The sequence below is a fragment of the Aulonocara stuartgranti genome (assembly GCF_965226115.1).
Source record: "Aulonocara stuartgranti genome assembly, chromosome: 19".
NCBI classification, from domain to species: Eukaryota; Metazoa; Chordata; class Actinopteri; order Cichliformes; family Cichlidae; genus Aulonocara; species Aulonocara stuartgranti.
The window spans coordinates 22,276,320-22,297,760 of record NC_138955.1 but is presented as its reverse complement, the minus strand read 5'-3'; the positions used below and the strand labels follow the sequence as shown (position 1 = coordinate 22,297,760).

Sequence of the window (21,441 nt, the reverse complement as noted above, 5' to 3'; positions counted from 1 at the left end):
ACGACAGCTGACTGGAAAACAAGGAAACTGGATCAGATTAACAAATATTTTTAACTGGAACAGACGAGTAAAACTGGTGAAAAATGAATGACTGGATTAATTTAACTTGATTTTGTGTATGTGTTTTCTGGAGATACATTTATAAAAGTAAATCAATATAAAGATGAAATTAGTGAAATATCCGGTATACAAAACTCTCTAATCAATCATAATGTGCTGTTTGCTCACAAACAGCTTTTCGTCAAAATGTCTTTATTTTAAAACGCTTAGGGTATCTTTAATGTAAATGCGATTTTATTTTCTATTAATCTTCAGTGAACTAAACTCGGCTGTGATTTTACACACTTTTAAAGTGATTTTAAACTTTTTTAAAGATGACCCACGCCGGATCTTTTCACGGTGAAACACTGGATCCGCTCCGGGAAATGCGCGCTCCCGCTCCTGCTCGGGCTAAGCTAGGCTAGTTCAAATCTCCCCCCGCTAACCGTCAGCGCTCCCGGTATCACTGCTCCTGTTAATGTCGTCCTTCATCCCCGCGGAGCGTTTCTGCTTCGTGCACACACAACGTCCATAAATCAGTATTTATTCGGTGTAATCGATCGATCGATCCGGTTGGTTTCATCCCCCGAGTGTCTGCACTGACGCCAACCTCACAGCCAAAATGGCGGACAGCGAGGGTGACAGAACAATAACAGCCCCGGAGTCGTCGGGGGCCGCGGATCAGCCCCCCACCGCCCTGAGCGCCCAGCCCGGGGACGGCTCACCAGCAACCCCCGCTGCTCACAGCAGCAAGCCCGGGGAGAACGTAGCGGCGGCCGGCAACCAGAGCGGCAATCTGAAGCCCGTGTGCGGCACGGAGGGCGACCAGCTGGGCCACAGTGTACCGGTGGCGTCCGGGGCTCAGCTGGCGGAGCTACTGCCGAGCCAGCCGGAGGAGCAGAGCATTCTGGTGGCCACGGAGTTCACCGACCTGGCTAACACCACCATCCTGTACGTGCAGCCAGACGGCAGTCTGGTGGAGAGCTCCGGGCTGACGGCAGAGGAGCAGCAGGCGCTGCTGGAGCAGCTCACCAAGCAGCAGGTGGTCCAGGTTTCCGACACCGAGGCGGCCCAGCTGCTCCAGCAGGGCCAGCTGATCAAACCGGCTCACAGCGCAGCTCTGGATCCGAGTCAGCTGCAGCAGGTCATCAACCAGGTCACCAAGTCCCAGCAGCAGCAGGTCCAGGTGTCACAGCAGCAGGTCCAGGTGTCACAGCAGCAGGTCCCAAAGCAGCAGATCCAGGTCTCCCAGCAGAACCTGAAAGGCCCGAACAACGCCTCCCAGCAGCTGAAGAGCGTGGCCCAGCAGGTGGCCATGCAGACGGGAAGCTCGATCCCCTTGATCCAGAAAAAGGTGGGTCACATAATAATAAAAATAATGATAATACTACATTTTATTTGAAAGCGCCTTTCAGAGCACTCAAGGACACTGTACACAGCAGAATAATAAAAGCAAGCAATTTACACAATCATAAGACATAAAACACATTTGAAATAGCAGAGTGTTATGTGGGATGAGCTGTTTTGAACAAGTGAGTTTTGAGTCTAGACTTAAAAAGAGAGAATGAAGTGATATTTCTTATATCAGGAGGAAGGGAGTTCCAGAGTCGAGCAGCTGAAAGCCCTGCTCCCCATGGTGGCAAGACGGGGAGAGGGGACAGAGAGAGAAGAAGATCTAAGACACCGAGATGGAATGGTGATCTGAACCAAATCAGAGAGAGGGAGAGATGTCGAATAGCCTTAAATGTATACAGAAGCATTTTGAAATTGATGTGATATTTGACCGGGAGCCAATGAAGCTGCTGCAAGACAGGAGTGATGTGATGGATAGAAGGGGTCCTGATGATAATACGGGCAGCAGAGTTCTGGACCCATTGGAGCTTGTGGATGGATTTTTGAGTAAGACCAAAAAGAAGCAAGGCTATGGACAAGAATGGCAGCGGCATGTGGGGTGAGAAAAGGACGGCGACGATTAATGTTGCACAATTGAAAATATGCAGACCGAGTGACATTATTGATGTGGGAATTGAAAGATAGAGTACTGTCGAGGATGACACCCAAGCTTTTCACAGAGGAAGAAATGGAGTTTTATTTTTTGATTGAGTATTGATTGTAATAGAGAAACTGTTGGTTCTGGATAATGTTGATTTAGAGCCGACCAAGATAAGCTCGGATTTGTTACTGTTGAGTTTAAGAAAATTAGAAGAGAACCATGAATTTAGTTCGGCTAAACAGAGGGTGAGGGAGGATGGGGGGAGAGCAGAATCATAATTAAACCAGAAAACCAGACTGGAACTATTCATACAGATTATTGTTAGTTAAGTGTGAGTGGAGTTGTGGCAACTATCTTCTTGAGAATTTTTGAGAGGAATGGTAGATTGGAAAAAGGACAAAAATTGTCAAAATTTATGAGGTCTAGACCCGTTTTGTTTTTGTTTTTTTTTTGTTGTTTTTTTTTTTCAATATTGGGGTGACGGCAGCAACTTTGAAGGAAACAGGAACAGTTCCAGTGGTAAGTTAAGAATACAGGGTGGGCCATTTATATGGATACACCGTAATATTAAAGTCCTGTTTGTGGCACATTAGTATATGTGAGGGGGCAAACTCCTCAAGATGGGTGGTGACCATGGGGGCCAATTAGAAGTCGGCCATCTTGGATACAACTTTTGTTTTTTCAATAGGAAGAGGGCCATGTGACACATCAAACTTATTGGTAATGTCACAAGAAAAACAATGGTGTGCTTGGTTTCAACGTAACTTTATTCTTTCATGAGTTATTTACAAGTTTCTGACCACTTATAAAATGTGTTCAATGTGCTGCCCATTGTTTTGGATTGTCAATGCAACACTCTTCTCCCACTCTTCACACACTGATAGCAACACCGCAGGAGAAATGCCAGCACAGCCATCCAGTATCCATAGTTTCAGGTGCTGCACATCTCGTATCTTCACACCATAGACAATTGCCTTCAGATGACCCCAAAGACAAAAGTCTAAGGGGGTCAGATCGGGAGACCTTGGGGGCCATTCAACTGGCCCACGACGACCAATCCACTTTCCAGGAAACTGTTCATCTAGGAATGCTCGGACCTGGCACCCATAATGTGGTGGTGCACCATCTTGCTGGAAAAACTCAGGGAACGTGCCAGCTTCAGTGCATAAAGAGGGAAACAGATCATCATGTAGCAATTTCAAATATCCAGTGGCCTTGAGGATTCCATTGATGAAGAATGGACCCACTATCGTTGTACCCCACATACCACACCAAACCATCACTTTTGTTGGTCCAACAGTCTTGGAGGGATCCATCCAATGTGGGTTAGTGTCAGACCAATAGCGGTGGTTTTGTTTGTTAACTTCACCATTCACATAAAAGTTTGCCTCATCACTGAACAGAATCTTCTGTGTGAACTGAGGGTCCTGTTCCAGTTTTTGTTTTGCCCATTCTGCAAATTCTGTGCGCCGATCTGGGTCATCCTCGTTGAGATGCTGCAGTAGCTGGAGTTTGTAAGGGTGCCATTTGTGAGTAGCTAATACCCGCTGAAGGGATGTTTGACTAATGCCACTCTCCAGTGACATGCAGCGAGTGCTACGCTGTGGGCTCTTGCTGAATGAAGCTAGGACAGCCACTGATGTTTCTTCATTAGTGACAGTTTTCTTGCGTCCACATTTTGGCAAATCCAACACTGAACCAGTTTCACGAAACTTAGCAAGCAGTTTGCTAACTGTAGCATGGGAGATGGGTGGTCTCGTAGGGTGTCTTGCATTGAAATCTGCTGCAATGACCCGGTTACTGCGTTCACCAGATATCAACACAATTTCGATCCGCTCCTCACGTGTTAACCTCTTCGACATGTCAATGGCTGTGAACAATGAGACACTTATAGATAACTCATGAAAGAATACATTTACGTTGAAACCAAGCACACCATTGTTTTTCTTGTGACATTACCAATAAGTTTGATGTGTCACATGGCCCTCTTCCTATTGAAAAAACAAAAGTTGTATCCAAGATGGCCGACTTCTAATTGGCCCCCATGGTCACCACCCATCTTGAGGAGTTTGCCCCCTCACATATACTAATGTGCCACAAACAGGACTTTAATATCACCAACCATTCCCATGTTATTACGGTGTATCCATATAAATAGCCCACCCTGTAGATGATTAATTTTAAATCTTAGTGGCGGCCGCCATTGGCGCAAACTGGAGTTTGGCTGAGCCGCGCTATGAGTGTAGAGTGTAGCTGGACTATTTGAAAGCAAAATAACAGGTCTTTGAGGGTCAGAAATCTGGCTGATAAGCAAGTGGTCAAATACGTGACACAGTAATTCACAAATAAATTGTTCAAAAATCATACAATGTGATTTTTGGATTTTTTCTTTTTAGATTCTGTCTCTCACAATGGAAATGCACCTATGCTGAAAATTGTAGACCCCTCCATGATTTCTAAGTAAGAGAACTTGCAAAATCACAGGGTGATCAAATACGTATTGACATCACTGTATGAGGGGAAGCAAAGAGGGTAGACAGGCCTTGACCAGAACTGTAGGAATGGGGTCTCGCTGACAAGGAGAAGGTTTTGAATTACAGATGAAATCTGAAATATCAGTGACAGAGGGAAGTTGGAAAGCAGAAAGCAGTGTGATGGGAGTGGAATTGCAAATGAAGAGCTACATGGAGGAAGATCCATGCTGAGAAAGTCCAACTCGATTGGGGCCTGGACAGGTGATGCAGGTGAGGCGTGACAGCAGCAGCTCGCAGTGGGCTGCCGTCTCCATGTTTATGAACATGTTTACCTGCTGTTTACTTAACCACACGGTTAGTTTTTCAACTTCAGGTTCAGAAACATAAAAAATGGGTTTGGTTGTGAATTTTCACATTTGGAGCCCTTAGAACTTTTAAATGCTTCACACTGACATAAGAACTCATCAGTCCATTTTCATTATCCATACACTCTTCAGGAATCCTTAAACCAACTTCTTCATCGACTCAGTTTGTGATCTTAATGTTGCCACGGTAAAAAATCTCTGAATAATCACACTCATCGTGTGTTTTGATCTACTTTCTGTGTGTCTGTCCTTCCAGTCGGAGCCCGTTAGGATCCAGATCCAGGTGCCTCCCAAACAGGAAGTGAAGCCTGGCTCCGCCACCCAGCAGAAGTCGGTCACTCAGCCGCAAGTGAAGCTGTCAGCCAATGGCAGCGTGAGCAGCACTCAGATTATCCACATCCAGCCCGTGGTTGGTCAGGAGGGTCAGCAGTTCTTCCTGCAGCAGAATCCTGGAGACCCGCCCATCCAGCTGCTGCTACAGAGCCCCGCCCCCGTGGTCGGCTCACTGCTACCATTGGTCCACAAGCTGACAGGCCAGACGGCATCAGTTGCCTCCAGCGTAGGTCAGAAACCCACGGCAACACCAATCAGAGTGTCCACGGCACCCACTGTTAAGACCCCAATCCCTTCAATAATTAAGACTCCACCCACTACTGTGGCTAAAACTGTTAGCTTTCCATTAATTAAAACACCTGCTAACGGCACGATGACTGCTGCCCGTAAAAGTCCCATTAAACCACCTGTCACAGTCACGACAGTCCCAGTACAGACCGCCGCGCCTGCTGCACAATGTGTCACGGTGGCCACGCCCTCTACAGCCCCTCCCACTAAGGACAGAAGTGAGCAAAAAGAGAAGGAGAAGAAGGCAAAGAAGAGGGAGAAAAAAGCAATGAAGGTCCAAACCCGGTCCGGGCGGGTCTCCAGACCACCGAAGTACAAAGCCAAAGACTACAAGTTCATAAAGACAGAGGACCTCGCCGAAAGTCACCAGTCCGACTCAGACGACTACTCTGACATGAGCGTGGAGGAGGAGGACGGCGAGGGCAGCAGGAAGGATGGCGCCACGCCCGGCAGCTCCCTCACCTACAGCCACAAGTCTCGGTCCCACCGCTGCCAGACCTGCGACAAGGCCTACATCGGTGCTGGCGGCCTGAACCGCCACTACAAACTGAACCCGACCCACGGGGAGCCAGAGCCACCTGGCGACCCACCGGGGAACACACCGCACCCCCTTCCAGACAACAGCCAATCAGAGGAAACGGCAACAGTCGGCGTCAATGAGGAGGAGGAGGAGGAGGAGAAAAATAAGGATGACAAACCTGCGGCCACGGCAACAAATAAAGTGAGAAATCATCCACCAATCACAGCAGAGATCTGTCATCCTACAGTTTATTTTCTTATTGTCTGTACAGTTAATAAGCTGTTAACTAACCAGCTAATTATGGCTGGTTAGCCCTTTCTGGAGATCAAACATTCAGGATAATAACAGCTGTCGACAGTAAGCTGACTGTTGTCCGTCTGCAGGTGGAGGGGGGTCCAGCAGCAGCTGTAGGACTCAGAGGCCTCCATCATCGGGGCCCCGGCCGTCCCCGAGGACGAGGGCGAGGCAGGGGGCGGGGACGAGGGCGGGGACGGTCACTGGGGCCGCCTCCTAAGGTGAGATTGCTCATGGAGTATGAAAGTGATGAACGGCTGCCGGTGAGAGTTCATGTTACAGCTAGCCGGTCATCATCGTTCCCAGACTGTGAAAGTGCCGTCGCTGTTCTGTTGTAGTTGAAGGACTTCAGCTTTTCAGCTCTTTGTTCTTGTTCAGGGAGAGAAATTTGCTCCCTGCAACATTACAGTCGGGCTCAATGTCTGCAGTGGAGAGCACACAGGTGACACTGCGAAGCAGAAGCTTCTTCCTCTTTGAGTGAAGAACAAAACTCCAGCTGTGACTCAGTTCATTTTTACTCCTGGCACAAACAACTGCTGCTTTGTAACCCGCTTCAGTTCACTCACTTCACCTTGCGTGTGCTTCAGAGGTCCCTGGCAGAGAGTGCACTGCTGCCTGCTCCTTTGTCACTTCACCTGGTGTTCCAGGTGTGCTTTATCCCAATTCAAAATAGAGCTGGGCGATATAATATTTTCTTCATATCACGATATGTTTTTTTTTAAATTTCCAGGCGATAACGATATCTATCACGATATAAACCAAATAACTATATTTGTAAGATTTAAATGTGCCGTTGCTCACAAGTAAAGTGTGAAATAATCAGCAGCTTGTTTTGATTTAAATATTTATTTCCCATAATAAGTTTAACAGGGTAGATGTACTTAAGGAACATGAGACTTTTTCAGATAAAGGCAAATATTACAAACTACACAAAAGGCAGCCGCTAAAGCGTTTACGTTTCAAAATAGAACAAACGAAACAGACTAAATTGTCAATTCCACTTAGAAACAAAATATTAATTCTAAAAATAAATCTTAGTTTGTTTTACAGAAGAACAGACAAAACTGACTAACTTTTGTCAATATCAAATAAACTGAGAACTAAAAGGAAATTCTCAATCTCCCCTCGTTGTATAGCTTAGCTTTTCAAACAGTTTTAACAGTTACTTTAGTCTGACAAAAGACGAATGACGAATTAGCGCTTCCAGTCAGAGCCTGAGCATGCACCGCTTTATTGTATTTCCAGACTTGCTTTCGGCACATTTACAGTGCGCGCTACTCTGTTTTTTGTCAGACTTGAAATAGCCGAAATACCTTCACACTACGGAACTTCTATGGCTCTTCCGTTCGACAATCTCTCCGCATTGGAACCATCATCGGTTTTCTCTTCGCTCACGCTCAGTTGATTTTTCTCTAGTCGCCACACTCGTTTCCTCCATTACCCGGGCGGCACGGCGGCTGGCTGCTTCCCAAACAAATACACATGTGCGGCTTGGCACTTGTGCTGTACGTAACAAGTCACGTGACGCTGCGGCTGTGATTGGTTTGGCTCTGCACTACTTAATGTGGATTGGCTGTTCTTTTTTTTTTTTTTTAAGAGGACAAGAGACGAGGCCTATAGTTAAATTTTTCTATCGAGAAAAAGTTATTTCGCAACACATATCGTGATCGTTCTATCGCCCAGCTCTAATTCAAACTAAAGTACTTTCATCTCTCAGAAAACTCACATTTCTCAGAAACATGGGCTCTGACACATTTACAGTGAAGCTGCATTCATGCACGCACAGACACACTTGAATTGAAAAAGGATAAATCTTGCCTTCAAAATAAAAGCAACAAAGTAGTATCGTCCTACAAAATGGCAAAACACAGTAATCATTCTTTGTACGGTGTCTGCGATGGGACAAACGGCACAATATGCGACCTCACGCGCTGTCGGGGATGCTTTGCTGTAAATAGACCTTTGTTCAACTCTTATTAGAGCTTTGACTACATCTGTCACTTGTCCAGGTGAGCTCACCTGTACAGTAGTTTGCACAGAAACCTCGTCCTGCTCTGTTAGCACTCAGGTGAATCTGATTGCTCATTTTTCGCAGGTGACTGTGGGCCTCGTGAGTAGGAGAGGTCGTCGTGGTCGACCTCCAAAGTTGGGTGTTACCATGGTAACAGCAGAGCAGCAGGTAGAGAGAAGACGAGAGCGTCTAGAGGAGGTAAGGTGGAGGAAGCAGCTCCTTTCAGAGTAAAGGTCTTCAAAAATATTGATTTATGTGTAGTCACCTAATGCGCTAACACCTGAGTGTCCTATCACGTCGCTCACAGGTGGTGGAGCAGTGCGAGGATGAGGAGCTGATGGACATCGTTCTTCCTCGTCTGACCAAAGTGATGAGTCTGTGGGAGCTAATGCTGGCAAAGGTACGCACACACGAAGGACAAACCTTTATCCACACCTGCCAGGATCTGTGACATCATCAGGGGCTCAGAATCAGAATACTTTATTAATGCCAGAGCAAATTATGTGAGCACAAGACAGTGGAGCATGTTATTCCAAACAGCTGACAGTTTAAACTGAGCTGCTCTCTCATCGCACTGACTCTTATTTTCTCTGTAAATGATGTGCAGCTATTGCAGTGTATCATGTGCCCTGGCTGTTCCAGGTGGAGCGCGGCGGTCCGGGTCGAACTCATTTCCCAGACATTTACCGTGAGTTCGAGTCCCTGCAGGCTCAGGTGAGGCAGGCCGCCCAGGATTACATCAGCAGCCCTCAGGGTGGAGCCACGCCCCTGGAAATCAGGAACATAGAGGTGAGGCCCATGCTGACATCAGAACGCCTGTTACAAGTGGACCCTGCGGCGTACAGGTGACCCAGACCGTGCTGTGTTTCAGGTGGCCAGGTCTCTAGGGATCCTGGACGAGGTGAACAGGATGAAGGTGGTTCCTGGAGCGTCTCCTGGCTCCAGTTCAACAAATAAGAACGTGCGATACATGGAGGTAAGCACACCTGCATCCAAGTTGTTATAACAAGATAAGCCTACGTCCCCGCACGGTCGGGCGGTCAGTCTAAGCAGCCAATCACAGCTTTAGAGTCGTAGCTGACAATGAGGTCGACCACAGCTTCTCACTGAGGTTTACCTGAAGATTAGAGGTACGGTTCTAATCCGCATCAGTCTCCTTCCCAGAACTCTAAGATGCTGCCGCCATCCAAGAGGTTCAAGATGGAGAACAGCGTCCCCGTGCATCACAATGGCCTCGAGACGCCAAAAACAGGTATGGCCGGAATGTCCTAATCTACAGCTAAATTACAGATAAAACATCTATCTCTGCTTTCTTAATCTCTCTGCATGTCGTCCGACCAGGTGGGACCGCGGTGACCTCTGTGACCCCTCTGAAGTCCTGCTCGGTCTCTGTCGCTCCTCTCGTGATTCCAGAGGGAACCAGACTGTTGACAGTCTCTGCTGACTCCTCCAGGTGAGCTGTCTCTACCTCCTGTTTGCTGAGTACATGTGCGTGGTAGCCACGCCCTGAGGTGACGATGTGATCACAGGTTACCTGTGAGGTCAGGGTTTCCGTAATGTGGCGAATGTATTTTTACTCGGCCATTTCTAGAAAATCGAGTTCAGGTGAGGTCACTTGTGGAAAGCGCTCCTGTCTCACTGCACTGCAATGTGTTTCTCACAGCTCCTCACAGGCCCCGCCCCCTGACACCCCTATGGAAGTGACCCCAGGTGAGGACCATGACGTCCACCAGGATCAGGCGTCAAGCTCGACAGACATCGGACCCCGGGTGACGGAGCTGGAGAAAGCTCTGGGTTCAGGTCCCAGTGACCCCACGAACACAAAGTCATCTGAGCCCACCCCTACAGCCGGATCTGTCATCAACCCTGAATCCAGCCTGATCCAGACTCTAAGCCCCTCCCACCCTGAGTTGGGCCCCACGGAGGCCAAAGAGGTGCAGGAGGGCGAGGAGATCTACATCCAGACGGAGGGGCTGACGGTGCAGCTGGCAGAACCGGGCTCAGACGGGATTGTGATCGTTAACGGGCCAGATGGAACCACCATGCACATTCAGACCCCGGAGGGCGTGCCGCTGGAGGCGGTCCAGGCCCTGTTGGGCATTGAGGCGTCCGACGGAGCCAAAGCCCCCCAGTAAACACCTGGACCGGAACCAGCACCTGGTCTGTACCACGCTGACTTGTAAGGTGGAGTGAGGCAGTGCTGCAGACAGACGTACCTGACACCATCCTGCACCTTCGGCGCCCCCCTCAGGTTTCTGCTGGACTTTACAGCTGTAGTAAACACTGCCACCTGCAGGGGGCGCCTGCTCTGACTCCGCCCTGCTGAGGACAACAGGACGAACAACTCCGTTAACCTGACCCCAGACCGTACCTGGAAACTTAGGTCCGGTCATTTCTGGTTCAGACTGAAGCTCCTGTTGATGATGTTCGCCATGACTTCAGAAACCAGAGGGATGGCGTCATGGCGACAGGTGGTTTCACCTTCATCCAGGTGCAGTAGCGTGTTCTGCAGACTCCGGGCTCTGTACAGTGCATCTGATTGGCTCGTTTAGTGCCACCTGTGATGATGTCATCAGCAGCCTCCCTGGTTTCCTGGACTCCTGATTGGCTGTGAATGTGTAAACTTTGTGTCTGGACTCGTTGACCGTGAAGTGATCCGTTGGATGTTCATATGTAGATAAAGTTTAAAAAGTTGCACTATTTTATTACTTTTTATAAAATTCACACAACACGTTCTCCAAACGGGATGAGAACATTCGGAGAACCGACACGAGAACAGAGGGAAAAAACGTTGTCCTGTTCGAGTGTTTCCTGTTCCTCCCAATAAACTAAGCTGAACTCCACCCACCTCAAAGCGTCTGTGTTCTCACGCACACACCTGTCAACCCTCTAACCAGGGATGTCCACCTTGTGCTTCCACTGAAAATTTAAAACACACACAGCAGATTTGAAACAACTTTATTGTACACTTTTCATGTGTACAAAGACCTCCGTCTTTATTTCAGGCACATAAACACATCACATCCATAAAGGGCGGGCTGTGGGCTTCAGCACCCAGACGCCATCGCTATAGGTGGCTCATGCAGAGTCTGACCAGGTGTGTCGCTTCCGGTTTGAACAAACTTGCCATCAATCCGTGATGTAACAAGAAAAAACAAAAACGCTTCAAACATAACATCGCCACGGCAACCAAACCCTTGAGCGGGTAAGTTCTTTGTGGAGATGTTTAATATTAATGATGTCATCAGAATTAAGCCACACAAGTACAGGTGAGGCGACAGGTGAGCTCCGCTGTGCTGATGACATGTTGATCAGTTTATTGCCTGTGATCTCAAACAAAAAAGGGGCTGAGTGAGTCTCCTTCATCGAGGTGGAGCCAGGGTCACACCTGCATCAGGTTTAATGGATGATCAATAGAGTCACTCATCAGTCTGGCGTTCCTCTGTTGCGACTCTTTCATGTGCCTCATCTCCAACAGGGCTGATTGTCTCACAGTGGGCGGTGCCCAGTCTCCAGCAGCAACGCCTCCAGCCTGAGTCTGCTCTGCGTGGGAATGAACGGCTGATGGAGCCAGCAGGACAGAAAGACCATGCAGAGGTCAGAGGTCACCGTGTGAGCCACTTCCTGTAGGATTGTCTGCTTTAAGAGGAGCTCCTGACGGAACGAGTCGAGCAGCACCTGAGAGATTTCACCTGAAACACAAATTAAACAATCACCCAAAGGGATCACAGCATGCAGCTCCACGACAGGACAGGTAGTGTGCTGCCTCACTCAGGGGCACGTTACAGGAAGCAGGTTCAGTTACAACTGAGTCTTTTAACCTCGAGATGAGGGAGAAAGAGAGTTAACGTCGACTATGAGACAGTAACCATGGTAACACTGAACCTAACTGTATGCTGGCAGGTATTTTTTGCCTGACTCCTCCCCTCCTGCTGCACCTGAATCAGCTGACTGACCTCAGATTCATGAAGTTGGAGCTCGGGGGAGACAGTCTGCAGAAGTCTTTACAAACGCTGAAGTCTCACATTTATGTTAGTTTGTTATTTTTGTGTTTAGCACGAAGCTCTGACAGTCAATCAGTAATCAATGTATCAGGACAGAGACAGTGATGACATCACAGATCTATCATCTCCGTGACTCTATGGACAGTGACGCTGTCAGTTTCCTACATTGCAAACGTTTACGGTGTTACACTCTAATCACCGATCGATCATTTATCATAGTCACCGCTGGAGAATATCTGAGTGAAGATGAGCTCAGATGACTTTTAGACTCTTAAACTGAGACCGTGACGTTTCAAGGCTGCCGCAGACAGTCTGATTGTAATCGGCAAAGTTATTATCGTTAACGAAATAACGAAAACTAGAAGTGAAAAAACATTTTTGTTAACGGAAATAATCTTAGTTAGTTTTCCTTTTTTTGTTTTTAACTGAATTTATAGCAAAAATGTGTTTAGTTTTCATTGATGTGTGCGTGTCATACAATAGTCAAGGGTGAAAATGAAGTTTAGTTTCCAGGTTTTTTTTCTTGCCGTGTCTCATTATGCCAGCAGGTGGCAGTACGTTAGTCGAGTCGTCTGTGCTGCTCCGTCCACGCGCAGAATCATGTCAGGAAAAGTCGGGAGAAAGCGCCAGAGTCCAATTTGGGATTACTTTGAGTATGACTGTGTTTTGGATAAAGCAAGTGTCTTGTAGTGGAAAGAGACAAATTATGAGGGACATTTCTAAAGGGAAAAAATCCCACAAACCTTAAAGTGCACTTGAAAAGCTCACACAAGAAGGCTAACCTAGCTTACCTTGAGAAGGTAAGGGAGCACACTCAACCCTCATCCCCAGAAAACAGAAGCTAACCCCAGGCAAGGCAGCGTGATGCATCCCGAGACAACAGGACGGGGATATCTACATAACTGTGTGAGTCAATTGCCTTCAAAAAGTTTATCAATTCACTTGAACCAAAATTACGAACACCCGGTGCTGCAAGAGTTAATAGTCTCATTGGGGCCAAGATATACATTTTATAGTTGCCTGGTATCAATGGTTGTTCATCTGCCTTTATTTATTTATTTATTTATTTATAGAACCCATAGGTGGGAATGTGAGTTGTCTGTCTCTGCGTGTTAGCCCTGCGACAGACAGGCGACCTGTGCAGGGTGCAGGGTATGGTAGCTGGAATAGCAACATACCCAAGGATAAGCAGAAGAGAATGACTGATATGATGAAACTGGGATTTTGTTACACTTAATTATTGCAAACAACTAAAACTATAACTGAAACTAATCAAAACTAAACTGAAACTAAGGATTTTCAAAAAAATAAAAACTAAACTAAACTAGCAAACAATTGGTAAAAACTAATTAAAACTGATATAAAATTGAAAATCTGAAGTCAAAACTAAATCAAAATAAAAACTAATGAAAATTGCAAAACTATTAAAGCCCTGGTAATCGGATTACATTTCAGTCCCTGAATGTCATCTAACCACATTTTAAAGGTTCCGAGTCTGAGCCTCGACATGTTTGGATCTGCTTCAAGGAATCGCAGGCTCCGGAACAGATCCAAAATGGATTCGGATCACAGATTCAGACCGAATCCGGTTCCAGCTCATCCCGCGTGGCTCTATTTGGATCGTTTACAGCTTCTGCATCTCTGACTTCAACCTTCTCTGCTCAGCGTGCGGGCAGCTGAGTGAAAGCTGAGCCACATTTGTCTTTTATCGTTGGAAACTTTGGTGTTTTACTCAATGACTGTCAGACAGCCATCGTTGATCATGAAGTTGATATGAGATCAGATTATAATTGTTGACACAATTTAAGCATTTTTATCCTATAATGGCAGAATTAATGGAATTTGTTAGTGTTAGCAGAAACCGCAGCAGAAACAATTGAATAAAATCTGAGTAGAGGGCGGATCTGGCTGGAGGCTGTTGCTATGGGCAACTAATCTCACAGCTCCATCAGTAAACTGTGGCTGAATCATCGGATTTAAAGTGAAACGTAAAATTAAGATTAAGCTTCATCTGACCAGTCCTAGCTGCTACACGGTTTCCATCAGCCACGCTGCTCACCAAACTCGCTGGTGCTCCAGCTGTGAAACAGAGGAGTTTTTCTTCCTTCGGCTCCAAACTGAAACGCCTCCAGATCCTCTACTCCACGCTGTGATGTCATCAGACGAGCCATCTTCGTCACCACAGCAGCCTGACAGGAAACAAGAAATGATGTCACACAGTGTTAGAGGTCTTGACGCATGCTCGATGAGCCAGGTAAGCGAATCCCAAAAAGTTGATTCTGTCACTTGGAAGAGTGACGAAATGTTTCTCCCACTGAAAACGCCGCGTCCTCATGAACAGAATCAAACCTGATCAGCCTATCAGAGCAGAGCTCCTTCATTGGTCACATGATACGTGTAAAATGCTTGTCATATGAGCATGCTCAGAGGCTCCAGCAGAACACTGATAGCCTCCTTCCTGATTCCTGTTATTGATTATTATCTTGCTTGATTAGCTCTATCTGGGAGTTCAGGTTTAAATGATCCAGCTCACTCAGAGAAAGATGGGAAAAGGTGAACCTGATGATGGCATCACTTTAAATCAACAAACTGAGATTCAGTTTAACTTCGTAAAGCAGTTGTGCGCATCAGCCCAAGGAGGAGGAGCCTTAATCTGTGTCACATGCTCAGTCAAGATCAATACTGATCAGCTTTTGTTCAGTGGTCAATAAAAGCTGTTCTCACTTTCTTTTGAAAGGTCTGTGTGAGCTTTTACTCTCCGCACTCAGATTGTTGATCACTGATGGAGCTGCTCTGTGTGTGTGTGTGTGTGTGTGTGTGATTGATTATTGATTGGATTCTGAACCAGTGTTTTGTTTTTGTCTCTGAAACTAAGTGTAAATAAAGTTTTTTGAAGCTTCACCATTTTGTCAACGATTTCCTGCAGTTTGAGACATTTGTCCTGCAGCTCGGAGGCTCCGCCCACGTGCTGTGATGAGGAAGAGGGTGGAGGCGATGAAGAGTTGTTGAGCAGCAGCTGATCGCTCTGAGCACTGAAAACAGATTTCAGATCGATCAATCACATGATCGATCAACACCTGGCATTCCTGAAATCATCAGTAAACTGACCGCCTCATGTTGATGATGCTCTCCACCGCCATGAAGCCATCCTCATTCAACCTGTCCCACCGCAGCATCATGTTGTGCCAGTCGGCAGCGTTGTCTTTGATCTTTCTCGCACTTCCTGTGATCGCAGCAGACTTCCTGTTTGCTGACGTCACTGAGATGTCACCTGAAAACAGAGTCACGTGATTTTGTTGTTGATGGTTTTAGTGACAGAGCGTGCAGGCGACACAAGACAATCCATAAAACCTGCGTAAACCTCGGTTCTCAACGTGCAGCTCGCCGCCTCACAGCGGCCTCTGTCACTTCCTGTGATCTCACAGCTCAGAACGTGACAACATTTCTAAACTTTTTGTAAAAAAAAAAAGTCATTTAAAAAAAACAAACAAAAAAAAACATACAAATGTCAAAAATTTTAATAAAATGAAGTAAAGCAAATTAAAAACAAACAAATATGAGCGGCTCCTCGTCACTGACCAATCAAAGACATGATGCTACTTTAACATGTGCAGCCTTCAGGAAGTCACCTCATTGCATCATTCAGCTGTCAAAGGTCAACCGTAACTAACCCTAACCCACCATGAAGCCAGTCCAACATATCCAGGATTTCTTGCCTTGTCTGGCTTCACTGACCTCATCCACTGCAGCCAGAGGTCACTTCATCCAGCTAACTCAGGGTTTACCTGACTTTAGCCGGGTCAGGGGGTATTTCACCATGGTAACGCTGCCGGTCTGAAGCGATAATGATTCCTGCTGGTCAATCGATATCAAGCTGCCCACCTTTATGGTCCACGTGACTCCAGGCAAAGGTGAAATCCTACAGGGACCTCAGGTGTATACATATGACGTCACTCTTTGTTGTCGTTTTGGTCTCTAAGCTCTGACCCTGAGCGCGTGATCGCTGATTAATAACGGAAAGGCTTCCGCCAGTCAGCTGATACCTTTTGCTGCGCGTGCCATCGATCAGCTGGTTAGTCACGTGTGGATCGATTATCAATCACCCACCTTCCATCTGATCGATCAGCTCCGACCAGCTCCACCCGCTCAGCTTCTTCTTCGGCGGTTTTTCTTCCAGTCGTCTTCTTTGACCGCGGGTGTCTGGTTTCCGGTCTCGGCACTCCTCAGGTAAACTCACCTGTGCGCGAGAAGCAATGTTCTGACTTTAAACTGATTTTCTGCTCTTACACGTGACTGACGATGCAGCCTTTTCAATTCTCTGACATGCGCAATAACGTCTGAAACTTACTGGCCGTGACGTCAGCACTGGGACCGGATGTTGTAAGTAAGTGTCACTGCGCCTGCGCTAACACTGGGACTGCCGTACTTTTACTGACTCTCTTTTTCTGTGGAGATCTTTTAAAATCTGGCGATAATCAATAATATCACGCAGGCGCAGGCAGAGTAAGAAGAACTGTTAGAGCTGACCATAGACACGATCTCAGCTAATCAAAAAGGCGGTGTTGCGGCTGTGATGACGTTAGGGCCGCTGCTCAGGTAGCTCCGTGATCGATTATCGGAGGTGAGAGATGGCGCTGCAGCTTCCGGCCGAGTTGTGGCTGAAGGTGTTCAGCTTTCTGTCCTGGAGGGACAAACTGAGCATGCGCTGCACCTGCTCATACTTCAGACACCTGCTGGATAAGTCCCGCCCCTTGTGGAGGGGCTTCAGCGTGGTGCTGCAGAACCTCTCGCGCTATAACCGCTCGTTCTGGCGTAGCCTGGCTCAGAGGCACGTGGGTAACGTGCTGCTGCGCTCAGGTAAGAGGAAGCACCTGAAGCAGCTGCACACCTGGCTACCGTCGCTCTGCGGCCTGCGACTGGACGACTGGAGAGAAGGGGGCGTGGATGATCTCAGACTGTTCCGCCAGCTTCAGCGACTGTCCGTCACTTCCTGTTCCATTCCGCTGAGGAACCTGGACTTCCTGTTTCCTCTGAGTCAGCAGCTGACGCAGCTCAGCCTCTGTAACGTGCAGCTCACCTGTTCTGCCTCTCACCTGTTGGCCACCGTTGGTCAGTTGACGTGTCTGACCTCGCTACTGCTGCACCACGACGGCAGCCTAAGGGTCCCGTCCCTCAGCGGTGTCCTCGCTCACCTGAGCGAGCTCACACACCTGTCCTGGACCATGATCACCTACAGGACACTTCCACGCGACTTCTTCAGCCCCGCCCACCACACAGGTTGGCACACCTGGATCAGTCGCTCGCTGAGATATGTAATAGTTAGATTATTGATCTTGATGGTTAGGCACTGGTGTGTTCTGCCTTCCTGCTGACCTGCCTCACCTCTGAGATGGAACAGAGACAGGCGAGATCAGACGTCACATGGCTCAGGTGTGTTTTATCGTCCTGCAGGTGACGCCGCATTGCAGCTGCTGGACTTGCAGCTGCTGAATTATGACGCCGTGGTGACACAGGAAACGCTGCAGCCTTTGTCCCGCCTCCGTAGCCTGTCAGTGTTCCACCTGTACTCCGTACCTGGACCCACCTGTCACCTGCAGACGTGGCTGACGTCACTGCCACACCTAACCAACCTCAGCATCCACGGTGAGTGTCTGTTTCCCCCCTTCGTATTTGTCTATCTGAGCATCTCTCTTATGTCTGCATATTCAATAGGAGGCCACCCCCTGGCATCGTACGCTGACTTCCTGCCCACCTCGCTGCTCAGCCTGACGCTGTGTGTGGACCTGCAGCCCAACGACCTGCGGGTGGTCTCCGCCCGGGCACCGCAGCTTGAGCATCTTCACCTGGAGCCCTGGAGCTCGTCGTCCGACCTCATCAGACTCCTCCCACAGCTGTTCCCTCATCTGAAAACGCTGCGGATAAGGTGAGCCCGACACGTCACACGCAGTGTCTCTGTTGTAAGTGTCATGATGATTTCCATGGTAACCTGCCGTCGCTGTTTCAGGCACCAGCACGTGTCTGACGATGACTTCCTGCAGCTGCAGCGACTGCGGCGCCTAGACACTCTGGAGGTTCTGGACTCGTACTACAGACCTGACCCGAGCGACCCAAGCCGGGTCATCTTTGAGCCGAGTCCTCGTTTGCTGCGGCTGACCTCTGACCTGCAGAGACTGACCAATCACAGAGTCAGAGTCATCACCAGCTCACATGGAGACCTGCTCAGCTGCCACTGTGTCTGACCAGTCCATGGCTGTGTCCCAATTCAGGGTCTGCACGCTTGAAGTACGCACACTACGCGTACTACGTACGGTGCGTACTATAAGTACGAGAAGTGCGGAAGTGAGAGGCTTGTGAAATGGGATGGTCTAGCCTTCGTCGCGCTGTTCAGGTTGCCTAGCAACCATGAAACTAACCGTGAGAAACGGTACATACAGCTTTGTGTGACAGAAATGAAGGAGAAAAAATGTTTTGTTGGTCATTCATTTTTGTCATGACATCACTTTAGTTGAGTATCTGAGGCTGAGACCACGGGACTGTAAAACATGATTGTTGGGCTTCATTTCTGTGCTGAACAGTCATTTAAGATTAGTTAGTAAATAACAATTAGTTAATGTTGTTCATGAGACTAAAGTCAACTCACTGTGGTAATGTAAATATAATATGGCCAATATTATAGTATTGTCAGATTATTATGATATATATATATATATATATATATATGGCTTTACAACCAAGTTAACGCTGAAAGTACAGACATCACTAATGTCACTTTGCCGACATGTGGCCAACAGCAATGTTTTAATGTTCTTCATTATTAAACATTCGCACATAAATTCTTGACATCATATTCAGTACTTACTTTTGACAGTTCACTCTTCGACCGCTCCCTTCTGCCATATTTCGCGGCAAAATTATCCACACCCACCGCCGCACTATGAATTGTGGGATATATGGGACCACGAAGCATGCACCGGGCCACGCTTGATATTTGGGGAAATCGACGGCGCATTTGGAGTATGCATTTGAAGTACACTTCCAATTGGGACAGCCGTCGCGTGGCGGTGACGTAATCACACTTAAAATGCGTACTTCAAGCGTGCAGACCCTGAATTGGGACACAGCCAGTGAGAGTCTGCCCACCGCGATCAAGATGTAAAACAAAAGGTGGGCCATCGCATCACCTTCAGCTTACTATCCAATTGGCTTTCAGGATCAGCCACCTGGGCCCAACAGAACCATTCATTTATTCTTTCACAGATACGATACGAAAGAAAGGACGAGATCATCGACATCATCATCACAGGGGGAGGGGACACGGCCGGTTCAAAGCTTCTGTGTAGTCATGGTTACACTCAATGATATGGTGAGGGTCCGGCCGCAGCTGCCGTTATCACTGCTGCATTCTGGGTAACGCTTTGGTAATCAATCACTTTATTGAACCTTTGATTTCAGACACTGAATGTGTTTCGGGACTTTGAATCGGTTGATAAATAAAAAGTTGTTTGTTTGTTTTTTATTTGATTTATTGCAGGGTTTGAACTTTAACCTTTTTCTGAGGTCACATGTCATATTTGAATCTTTTGAATAATGACACGCGTTTTCTTCAAATGTCAAAATAAAACTTCTTCCTGTTTTGATTTATTTTGTCTGGATTTTTTTTCTGCTTCAAAATCCAAACAAATATTTGAAACAAAAAAAACAAAACAAGACTGAAAAACATTAAAAACCAATAATTAACTACTTACAGATTTACTAATCAGACTTATTGATCTTCTGTCTATTAACCTAACCGGAGAGTTAGGGTCGATTCTTTGTTCAACTGGCTTGGCTGTAGCTCAGGTGGCAGAGCAGGTCAGCCACTAATCAGAAGGTTGGTGGTTCGATCCCAGGCTGCCTCCTGGCTGCATGCCAAATATCCTTGGGCAAGATACTAACCCCATGTTTGCCTACTGGTGGTGGTCAGAGGGCCCGGTGGCGCCAGTGTCCGGCAGCCTTGCCTCTGTCAGTGCGCCCCAGGGTGCCTGTGGCTACAACCATCACCAGTGTGTGAATAACTGAATGTAGTGTAAAGTGCTTTGGGGTCCTTAGAGACTTGAGTAAAGCTATACAAATGCAGGCCATTTACCATTCAACTACAAGCAAGCAATTTATTTATATAGCACTTTCAGATCAGCCCCAAGCTGAACACAAAGTGCTGTACACTTGACATGCCAGAAATGATACATTAAACATGTTAAAAAATAAGAAATAACAAAATAAGCTAATTATTAAAATGATATTTAAAATAATAAAATTAGCACAAATAGCAAAAACAATAATAAAATAGTATAAAAATGATGATGAGAATTACATTTAAAACAATAAAATCAGGGTCAGACTGTGTCATGAGCCAAAGAGTAAAAATGGGTTTTAAGACGTGTTGTAAAAGTGGACAGTGAAGGGGTCTCTCTAATGTGCTGGGGCAGAGAAGGCCCCGCCCCCTCTGAGCTTCCTCTTGGACCTGGGTACCTCCAGGAGCAGACCTGGGGGGTGGGTAAGGACAAAGAAGCTCAGAGAGGTAAGTTGGGGCAAGACCATTTAAACATTTAAAAACAAACATGAGAATTTTAAAATGAACTCTAAGATATACAGGCAGCCAATGGAGTGAAGCCAAAACAGGAGAAATCTGCTCTCTCTTTCTAGTCCCTGTCAGGACTCTTGCTGCAGCATTTTGGATTAACTGAAGGCTTTTCAGGGAGTTTTTAGGACATCCTGATAATAATGAATTACAGTCGTCCAGCCTGGAAATAATAAATGCATGAACTAGTTTTTCAGCGTCACTCTGAGACAGGATATTTCTAACTTTAGAGATGTTGCGCAAATGGAAGAAAGCAGTCTTACATATTTGTTTAATATGTGCATTGAAGGACATGTCCTGGTCAAAAATGACTCCAAGGTTCCTCACAGCATTACTGGAGGCCAAGGTAATGCCATCCAGAGTAAGAATCTGCTTAGATACTATATTTCTAAGATTTTCAGGGCCGAGTACAATAACCTCAGTTTGATCTGAATTAAGAAGCAGAAAGTTAGCGGCCATCCAGGTCTTTATGTCTTTAAGACATTCCTGCAGTTTAACTAATT

At 47.0% G+C, this 21,441-nt stretch overlaps 3 protein-coding genes across 7 annotated transcripts; 2 read left to right on the top strand and 1 right to left on the bottom strand.

Annotated features, from left to right (window-relative positions):
- Positions 1-11,160, top strand: znf839 (zinc finger protein 839). The gene is made up of 10 exons (XM_082515955.1): positions 1-1,393; positions 5,128-6,213; positions 6,396-6,527; positions 8,402-8,515; positions 8,625-8,717; positions 8,960-9,106; positions 9,189-9,293; positions 9,482-9,569; positions 9,659-9,770; positions 9,981-11,160. The coding sequence occupies exons 1-10, from the start codon at positions 662-664 to the stop codon at positions 10,450-10,452; spliced, it is 3,081 nt and encodes a 1,026-aa protein (XP_082372081.1). The 5' UTR covers positions 1-661; the 3' UTR covers positions 10,453-11,160.
- Positions 11,161-11,258: 98 nt separating this feature from the next.
- Positions 11,259-16,759, bottom strand: cinp (cyclin dependent kinase 2 interacting protein). Of its 3 annotated transcripts, XM_082515985.1 has the most exons (6): positions 16,670-16,759; positions 16,429-16,558; positions 15,430-15,592; positions 15,224-15,353; positions 14,381-14,510; positions 11,259-12,009 (listed from the first exon to the last, which is right to left on the bottom strand). In XM_082515985.1, the coding sequence occupies exons 2-6, from the start codon at positions 16,433-16,435 to the stop codon at positions 11,807-11,809; spliced, it is 633 nt and encodes a 210-aa protein (XP_082372111.1). In that variant the 5' UTR covers positions 16,436-16,558; positions 16,670-16,759; the 3' UTR covers positions 11,259-11,806. The 3 variants fall into 3 exon arrangements, with proteins under 3 accessions (XP_082372111.1, XP_082372112.1, XP_082372110.1); XM_082515986.1 differs by lacking the exons at positions 16,429-16,558; positions 16,670-16,759 and adding an exon at positions 16,204-16,416; XM_082515984.1 differs by lacking the exons at positions 16,429-16,558; positions 16,670-16,759 and adding an exon at positions 16,003-16,186.
- A 181-nt stretch (positions 16,760-16,940) lies between these two features.
- Positions 16,941-19,958, top strand: LOC309695368 (uncharacterized protein). 3 transcript variants are annotated; one of them, XR_014273132.1, is made up of 4 exons: positions 16,941-17,598; positions 17,773-18,244; positions 18,326-19,485; positions 19,579-19,958. XR_014273132.1 is itself a non-coding variant. In XM_082515973.1 (4 exons), exons 1-4 carry the CDS (start codon positions 16,950-16,952, stop codon positions 18,558-18,560), a joined length of 1,287 nt encoding a protein of 428 aa, XP_082372099.1. In that variant the 5' UTR covers positions 16,941-16,949; the 3' UTR covers positions 18,561-19,958. The 3 variants fall into 3 exon arrangements, 2 of the variants coding, with proteins under 2 accessions (XP_082372099.1, XP_082372098.1); XM_082515973.1 differs by having other exon boundaries at positions 17,773-17,964; positions 18,034-18,244; positions 18,326-19,958; XM_082515972.1 differs by having other exon boundaries at positions 18,326-19,958.
- The last annotated feature ends 1,483 nt before the right edge of the window (positions 19,959-21,441 follow it).

Bases quoted from the DNA above. Each gene is read 5' to 3' on its own strand.
- LOC309695368 (XM_082515972.1), top strand. From the start codon at position 16,950: ATGGCGCTGCAGCTTCCGGCCGAGTTGTGGCTGAAGGTGTTCAGCTTT. The intron at 17,599-17,772 runs GTTGGCACACCT...ATCGTCCTGCAG, and splicing joins CAGCCCCGCCCACCACACAG to GTGACGCCGCATTGCAGCTG. The intron at 18,245-18,325 runs GTGAGCCCGACA...TCGCTGTTTCAG, and splicing joins CTGAAAACGCTGCGGATAAG to GCACCAGCACGTGTCTGACG.
- znf839 (XM_082515955.1), top strand. From the start codon at position 662: ATGGCGGACAGCGAGGGTGACAGAACAATAACAGCCCCGGAGTCGTCG. The intron at 9,570-9,658 runs GTATGGCCGGAA...TCGTCCGACCAG, and splicing joins CCTCGAGACGCCAAAAACAG to GTGGGACCGCGGTGACCTCT. The intron at 9,771-9,980 runs GTGAGCTGTCTC...TGTTTCTCACAG, and splicing joins GTCTCTGCTGACTCCTCCAG to CTCCTCACAGGCCCCGCCCC.
- cinp (XM_082515984.1), bottom strand. The intron at 15,354-15,429 runs GTCAGTTTACTG...ATCTGTTTTCAG, and splicing joins AGCATCATCAACATGAGGCG to TGCTCAGAGCGATCAGCTGC. The intron at 14,511-15,223 runs GTGAAGCTTCAA...GTTTCCTGTCAG, and splicing joins AGGAAATCGTTGACAAAATG to GCTGCTGTGGTGACGAAGAT.